At 44.1% G+C, this 8,729-nt stretch overlaps 1 protein-coding gene across 1 annotated transcript in view; it reads left to right on the top strand.

Annotated features, from left to right (window-relative positions):
• The first annotated feature begins 5,690 nt into the window (after nucleotides 1–5,690).
• Nucleotides 5,691–8,729, top strand: part of LOC123284635 (ubiquitin carboxyl-terminal hydrolase 25-like) — a 95,986-nt gene continuing 92,947 nt past the window's right edge. The window contains exon 1 of the mRNA XM_070487734.1: nucleotides 5,691–5,880. Within this exon, the coding sequence (XP_070343835.1) occupies nucleotides 5,836–5,880 (45 nt within the window). The 5' untranslated portion in view covers nucleotides 5,691–5,835. The remainder of the gene's footprint in view (nucleotides 5,881–8,729) is intronic.

The raw sequence follows: 8,729 nt of genomic DNA, 5'->3' as shown, positions 1-8,729 counted from the left end.
ATTTCTGCCTAATATGTGCATTTTTGGTTTGTTTCTACTTGCTAATAGCTTCATTTATCAAAAAATCAATTTCAGGCTTGCCATATCTCTAGTATGTATTTTTTAAATGTAAAGACACGTACTTCTGAACTTTGCATCTTTTCTACTATCCAAGAGAGAACACCAATAATCACCAAGGGTCTGAAGCTAGCAATAAAGCCTAGGAATAACTAAACAAGTTCTTTTGTACATGATTTGATATATGAAACTATCACAGAAATGTCAGTGGGACAGCCCCTTCTTAGACTGGCAGATTTTGTAAACTGACCTCACTTAACTCAGCTTCTTGCCTTGTTTTCCTGGACTCAGAATATTCAGTCCAACCTAATTCTTCTTCATGGTCATTTAATGGTTTTAATTTCTCAATTTATAGGTCAAAAGGAAGCCCTAATAATAATAATAGCATGAACTTGCTCACATTTATTACATACTTACTTTGTGCCTTACAGAGTTCTAAATATCTTACATGTACTTAATCATTTAATCTTCAAAATAACCCTATATTATTATTCTCGTTTTATAGATGAGAGAACTGACCCAGAGAGCATAAGTCAATAATGCTCATGTCAGAAAAATAGAATGCTCTGTAAATATTTAAATCAAAGGATACCGAAAAATTGGTTTTACAGGTAATGGAAGGCGTCAAAAGGGGCAGTGAGTTAAACTAGGGTTTAGCAATAGCAAGAAATTTTTGTGACTCTTAATTTGGAGGGGTGATGGAAGGAGGCAAGATTTCCAGAGCTCAGGGAACTACCTCACTGAGAGGACCCTGAACCAGCATAGGCCAGTCTGGTGAGAGCTGGAACCACCAAAGAGATACATATGGATCCTCGATTCACAATGGGATTACATCCCAATAAACCCATCGTTAAGTTCAAAGTATCATAAGTCGAAAATGCATTTAATACACCTAACCTACTGAACATCATAGTTTAGCCTAGCCTAGCTTAAACATGTTCAGCACACTTACATTAGCCTACGGTTGGGCAAAGCCATCTAACACAAAGCCTATTTTATAATGAAGTGTTGAATATCTCATGTAATTTATTGAATATTGTACTGAAAGTGAAAAATAGAACGGTTGTCTGGGTGCAGGATGGTTGCAAGCGGATTGGTTGTTCACTCTCGTGATCGCGGGGCTGCCTGGGAGCTGTGGCTCGCTGCCACTGCCCAGCATCATGAGAGAGTATCATATGGCAAATCGCTAGCTTGGGAAAAGATCAAAATTCAAAATTTGAAGTACGATTTCTACTGAATGCATATCACTTTCACATGATCATGAAGTCAAAAAATGGTAAATCAGGGATGTGCCCTGTGGCCGAGTGGTTAAGTTTGCGTGCTCTGCTGCAGCGGCCCAGGGTTTCGCTGGTTCGAATCCGGGGCATGGATATGGCACCGCTCATCAGGCCACGCTGAGGCGACATCCCACATTAGAGGGACCTGCAACTAAGAATATACAACCATGTACTGGGGGCCTTTGGGGAGAAAAAGGGAAAAGTAAAATAAAATCATCTTCTAAAAGATGGTAAATCAAACCATTGTAAGTCAGGGACCATCTGTATAGCCCAAGGAGATGCCACCCAAGGGGAGGAGGAGAAGGAGAAAGCAAATAGCCTGGCATCTCCCTTTGTCTAATCCCCCAATACCCAACCTATGCCTCTCATTGGCCAAATCCATTCTGAATCCAGCTGATCTGAGAGCATGTGACATGCAGGGATAGTCAGTTTCTGATGTGTGGGTTTCTCTGTCCATGTATGTCTTAGGGTAATTTCAGGGAAACATATGCTTACCACTATAGAAGGGGAAGAAAGGTAAGAAATGAGGAAGGGTCTGGGGACTTTAAACCATTTTCAGTGTCAGAGTATGGCTTTGGGCACGTTCAAGGTGAGGGGAGCAAACGATCCAAGAAATCTCTTCTTTTGCGCTCTTGCTTGACAAAGTGTAGCTTTTTCTCTATGTAGCCCTTGCTTTCAAAGAAATCCTTATAAAGAAATAGTTCACATTAGACTAGATTCCTTTTTCGATTCACAGAACTCTTTCCCCCAAACTATTCCAATTGAAAGTGTCAATATTAGCAGAAAATGTGGAGATACTATCCTTTAACACGTTAATGCATCTCTTACGAACCTAAGAGGTTATGGGACAGGGCAGGAAAAAAGACAGTTGATGGCATTTAGGTATGAAGTGGAGGATTAAGTAAAGCAGACTGAACATCACTGTCATGGGCTGAATTGTTTCCCCTCAAAATTCATATGTTGAAATCTCAATGCCTAGAACCTCAGGATATAACCATATTTGGAGAGAAGGTCTTTAAAAAGGTAAGTTAAAATGAAGCTGTTAGAGTGGGCACTAATGCAATCTGCCTGGTGTCCTCATAAGAAGAAGAGACCCCAGGCCAGTGTGTACAGACAGTCAAACATCTATGAAGGGGCAGCAAGAGGGTGGCATCTGCAAGCCTAGGAGAGAGGACACGGGAGAAAACAACCCTGCTGGTACCTTGGTCTTTGACTTCCAGCCTCCAGACTCGTGAGAAATTACATTTCTGTTGTCAACACCACCTAGCCTGCGTTAGTAAGCTAATCAACTGACCAAAGAAGCGACATCTGGAGACTAAGTATGTGAGGCACCACTGATGTCTGGAGATGCTAATAATGATATCCTTTATCATATAAAACAATATGGCTGCCAGGACCACAAAGCTGTTCCAGTTGGAATGAAAAGCTAGAGTTAGACATGCACTGTAAAAGCATAAATAAACTTGTTTTCTCTCCTTCATGGCTGCCCATTTAATTCAATATGCATTGTACTGTGCATGTATTAGGCAGATAGTTCTCTTACAGGTTCTCATCTATGAACACCGTGTCACTGAATGACATCTCTATCACAATGGTGACATCACAGCAACTTCCTCTTTGAATGATTGCTTATGGTTCCCTTATTGGTGAAAATAAAATTATCCCAGAATGTCAATATACATAAAGAAGGAAAATAATTCTTGTCCTCCTCAAAGTAGATTTAAAAACCACTCTTTTGTCATGGAAATTGTTCCAATCTACACTATGAATTTAATGTTTCTCTCTTATTTATGTCTCACAAATGTGCTTTAGCAACATGTTAGACTTTTGGTGTCCAGAAATGGATTTTTCAAAACTTTCTAAATAAAAAGAAATGAATAGCCAAGATAGAAGAATACCAGTTTCCTTGGTTCACATACAAGGCACACACTGAATATTCTTAGAAACATCACTTTGATCCAAAATAGAAAAATAGACTTGGTGTTAAGAACTATATTTTTAATTTTATATGAGATCTATCACTTTACCTGTTTACTTGAGTGTCAACAACCTAGAATAATGCAACAGTTTAGGAATTATTAAGTAAAGTCCTGAGAATAAGTGATTCCAACAGCCATACATATTAAGACTGACTCAGGAGCAGCAAAACTGACATTGCTGTCTGGCAATTAGGATATCTGGCAATGGGTCTTATGTACAATTTTATCTTAAATTCCCATCCTCAATTCATTCCAATTGTACACGTTCTAAAAAATATTGTCTACAAGGAAACTTGAAGTTTTCTCCTCGAAGTTTTACAAAAGAACAGTTAATATTAAAAAATAAAAATAAGTAGAAAATCATTAGAAGCAACCTGGGAAGGTATATCACTGCGGGCAAGTATGACTACACGATAAAGAGCTTTATTTGATGATTATGTAGTGAGCGTTGATAGGTAGTTTTTTTCATGGAACTAAAAAATTTAACTCAGAGGAACATTTATTGCCAAATTCTTGAAACTAAACTTTAGCATCTGGCAATATTTTTTTAAACCACACTACTAGATTTTTACGTTACATTTAACTTTCTTAAATTCAAATGTCATGAACTGGATAGATCTTTTTGTTAAACCTAAAATACAGAGAAACGTGAAGCGATATGTTGGAAAGAACTTTGGGCTATAAATGAGAAAAACTGGACTCTGGTATGCTCCCTTTGACAAGTCGCCCTCTTTGGGTCTCAGTGCTCTCATAAAAATTTGTGCATTCTATCACGAGTGTTGCATTATTCCTAAAATTCTGGGTTTCCAACCATTTCACAACTTTACAAATTCTTCTAGCAAAGGCATAAGGTATCGATAAAATAAAATTTGCAATTTGTTAAAATCAAATGAAAAAGGTCTTAAAAGGTGGTTGAAGATATCTAGGGTACACAGCCAAGACGGCCGTAAAGCGCACAGATTTGTTACAAAGCCTTGAGTTACAATGATCCATGAAGACTAAATAAAGCCAGACAATATTTCAATGATCATTTTCTTAGCTTGGTTTTCTTGTCATCAGATTAAAAAATATACCTGGATTAGCATATGTGATATTGTATTTGTAACAATGTGCACTGATTATTCCGCCCCTCCCACAGCCGCACCCTCACCTCCTATCCCCGGACTAGCTGTGAAACTCGAGATATTTTTGAGGCCGGAGATTGGTTTCTTAAGGTTAGGTTTTCTCTATAATTCCATATAGAGTCAAATATTCCATGCGGGGTCGTTAACTGATAATTGGCAACTGGGAATTAGAATTCTGTACCATCTAGGCAGTGAAACTTTGTAATGTTGCCTGTTGTATAGACCATATTTCACTTGTATCAAATCTCCGGGAAATAAATCTTATTTCCCCAGAGCCTACTAGTGACTGGCACATGTTTGAATGAATGAAGTAGACGGAGAATGTCAATATTCATTTATGTAATAATTAGTTAAGGAAAAAAGTACGTTTCAGCATAAGAACTTCGGACAGCCCTTTGCATAAATCGCACTTGACTTTTCCTGTCAGGCAAGTTGATGGCTTGTGAAATTCCTAGAAAAGCGAGGGGAGAGGACTCAGAGACCAGCCGGCGTTCCGGACCCAGCGCGGTCTGGGGACCTTACTGGGCCTGAAGGGAAACATTTTGTCGCGGAGGAGTTCGGAAAGCCAGCGATCCCACAAGTCCTGGGCACGGGGAAGAAGCCGCCCTCCAGCCTCGGGTTGGAGCTTCGCCGAGTCAAGCGCAGGCGTCGCGCAACCTGCCGCAGGGGGGATTCCGAGGCCGGACCCGCGGGGCTCGCCCTCGCCCCACCGCTGGAGCGCCGGAGCCGCGAGCGGGGGGCGGGGCTCCGAGGCGGCCCCGCCCCGCCTCCCCGCCCCGCGGGTCACAATGTAGGGTTAGGGCGGCCGGCGGGCGGGCTCGGCGGGGCTCGGCGGGGCTCGGCGGGGCGGGGCGGGGCGGGGCGGGGCGGGGCGGGGCGGGGCGGGGCTCGGCGGGGCTCGGCGGGGCGGGGCGGGCGGGGCGGGCGGGGCTCGGCGCGGCTCGGCGCGGCTCGGCGGGGGCCGAGCCGGCGGTTGGGAGGGAGGAGGAGTCGCGGCGGCAGGAGGACAGCGCCGTTCCGGCCGGCCGCTCCCTGCGTCCCCTCTCCCTGCCCCGCAGTGGCCCGCGAGCCGCCGGCGAAGGAGCGCGCGCCTGACGCGGCCCGCCCTGCTCGCTCCCCGCCGGCGTCCGCCGTCCGTCCGCTCCTGGCCCGGGCCGCGGCCAGCGAGCCGCTCTGAGGCGGGCCGCGCGGAGTCGTGGGGCCGCCGCCGTGGCCCTCGCTGTCGGCGCCTCGCCGCCCGCCCGCGGCGCCCGCGCACGCCGGCCGCCATCGTCTTCGCGCCTGGCTGGCGGGGCGCTGTCCTGCCCGGCCGTCCGCGCCGCACATTGGAGCTCGGCGGAGCGCGGCAGCCAGGGCCGGCGGAGGCGCGAGAAGCCGGCCGCCGGCGCCGCGGGGGCCATGACCGTGGAGCAGAACGTGCTGCAGCAGAGCGCGGCGCAGAAGGTGAGGCGGCCCCGGCCCCGGCCCCGGCCCCGCCGCCAGGTCCTCCTCCCCGCGCCCCCCGCCCCGCCGCCTTTGGGGCGTCGTTCCCAGGGCGGGCTGCGTGTGGGAAGCGGGGTGCACTTAGCGGGCTTCCATCCGCTCCCTTCTGGCCGATTGTTTTCCTGGAGCAGACGGTGCCGGGTCTTTATTGGGAGCGACCCTTACATTCCTACACTCCTCTATGTGGCTGCTTAATTAAACTTTCTCCTCCTCCTTCCTTTTTAAAAAAATAGAATAGCCACTGGTCATCCCTGATGAGCACGGTTTGTGTTTTGAAGGTGGGAGCCTTCTGGGCCTGCTCTTTGCAAAAGGGTCTCCAGCAGGACCGAATTGCCTGCCTGGCGGGGCAGGTCCGTTTACCAGGTGACTCTCTGTGGAAGTAGAGGGTTCGGTTGGTTCCTTTTCCTCTTTCTGTTTCTTTTTCCCGTTTTCCCCCCCTTGAGTATAGAAACTGTCCTTAAGAAGGGAAACCTTTCTGGCCATGTTTACTCCAGGAATCTTTTGTCCCCTGGGTTTGACCTTGTTCCATCGTTTACCCTTTGCTCTTGACTCAGCCACTCATTCAAATGGTCACTCACCTAAGTTAAAAAAAAAATCTGTTTTTGAAGCTTCAAATCTTTTATAGTGAGTAATGAGAAATGCTCATTTTGTTCTGGATTTTGCTTTCAGGATGTCAAGTGCACTATCATGGCTTGCACCATATCCTGAAGAGTAGTTGGCTATGACTTATTTGTCTTTTGGGTGAAAAGCATTTTGGGCAAAAGGATAACATTGCTTTAGTCGTGTTGGGGTTACGGGGGTAACTGGAGTCTATTGTGAGCAGCTCCCGAAGCCATGTTGGTTTATCAGGGTGAGTAACGAGCGCCCCACCCTGTTGTAGTTTTGGCATAGTTATCTCCTACCTGTGCTTGGTTTTCGAATAGGGTCTGCTGTCCTAAAATGGACTGTGTATATACTCACAGCCTGCTAACTTTCTGCTTTGAGATTATTTTTAGAATTTTATGGTAGTACTTGAGGTAATTGAAGATGCTCAAGAATTTTGGAAAGCAAGGATAGTGCATTGTTATTTTAGGCACTTTGGGAAAGTTGATTTTGGAGCTCTTGTGTGTTAGTTAACTGTTACTGGTTAAATTTAGAAGATTATTGCAGGCTGCAGTTTATTTACAGGGAAATAATTTTGGATTTAATATTGGGAGTTAGAACAGTTTATCTGCTAATCCCCTCTATTCTACTTTGAATACCTTAAACTTTAGTTTTTGATGTTGAGTATGTGATAAAGTGTTAATACTTAAAGCAGGATCTCGTGGTCATATGTATACTAAGCAATATTTAATAGATTTGGTATCATTTTTGTTTATAGTTGTCTTCAGTGTTGAGTATTTATTCCACACAGCCAATTTGTTTCAAAGTGGGAAAAGTAGCTCATATTTTTCACATCTCTTAAATGTGAACAGTGGAAAGAAGTTTGTGAGTTTTTTAAATTGGTTTTCACTAGAGTACTTCTTTAACATAGAATCAGATAATGCAGATCTGCCTGCTTCAGAAGTTTAGGCATAAAATTGTAGGATCGAGAATCAAATTACTGAAAGTGGTCTTGGCCATCAAGTTTAATGAACTCCTCCTTACACAAAGGCAGTAGTTGTTAATCCAAAGTATTACCATTGTGCTGCTGTTTTCAGTGTGTGTGTCAGATCGTCTCACTGGTATTGGGGAAATTTTTTTGGTGAGGAGGATTGGCCCCGAGCTAACATCTGTTGCCAGTCTTCCTTCTTTTGCTTGAGGAAGATTGTCGCTGAGCTAACATCTGTGCCAGTCTTTCTCTGTCATGTGAGATGCCACCACAGTGTGCCTGACCACCGGTGCTAGGTCGCCGACCACATAGGAACCTGCAAACGCCTGGCCACAGAAGGAAGTGGAGCCGGAACTTAACCACTACCCCATGGGGCCAGCCCGAGGGGGGAAATATTTTTGGAGCAGTATAATGCATGTATTTTTATACTTCCATCAAGGTATTCATGTGTTTTTTAAAAAGAAACAATATATTTGTTTGCTTTCCATATTAACATAGTATTATATTTTTACTCATATTGGAACTATTTAAAAAATATTTGTATGGGTATAAATACTTTAAGCCATCTACTTCAAATAAGTTGGTAGATTTAAATCCACCAAGCTAGTAACTAGGAAGTGGACTTAAGCTAGTAACTAGGAAGTAAACTTCAAACTTTAGAAGAAACAAAAGTGAAACACTCTGTTTTCACTTAGAAACTTTATGAATTGTCAGTCAAATGAGGTAACTAGTGATATTGCATAACCAAAATTGAGCCTATTTTCTGCTCTCCTCAAAATACTTGTGTGTGTGTATGTATGTGTACAACATTAGTTTCATGTGAATAGCTGTGTTCTGGGGATTGGAACGCTTCCCTATATTTTCAAGATTCTTTTTTTTTCCTTCCAGAAGGATGACTCTTTCATAAAATAATATAATAATCCTTTATTTAAAAAAAGCGTGCCGCAGAACTTTCATAGATCCCTTTTCACCTGCAAGGTAGCTTGTCACAGTATATTTGTAAGGAGAGGGGCTGTCTTTTCCTCTGATGTGTTCTTTGCGTGATGGCTGAAGTTTGGCCGTGGCCGGGCGTTGTGACATGTAATAAAACTGCAGAGAGCTGCTTTTCTGAGGTTTAAAGGAGACAAGTGAGGTGGAGTTGGGGGGAGATTAGCTGCAGTTAAATCCTGTCAGAATTTTGGTCTTGAACATGTCTTCAGCCTTTGAGCTTAATATTTACCTAAGTGCAGGATCTTTAGAT

The sequence above is a fragment of the Equus asinus genome, chromosome 17 (genome assembly GCF_041296235.1).
Source record: "Equus asinus isolate D_3611 breed Donkey chromosome 17, EquAss-T2T_v2, whole genome shotgun sequence".
Lineage (NCBI taxonomy): Eukaryota > Metazoa > Chordata > Mammalia > Perissodactyla > Equidae > Equus > Equus asinus.
Note: the sequence above shows the minus strand (reverse complement) of the source record. Positions and strands in the feature narration are given on the sequence as shown.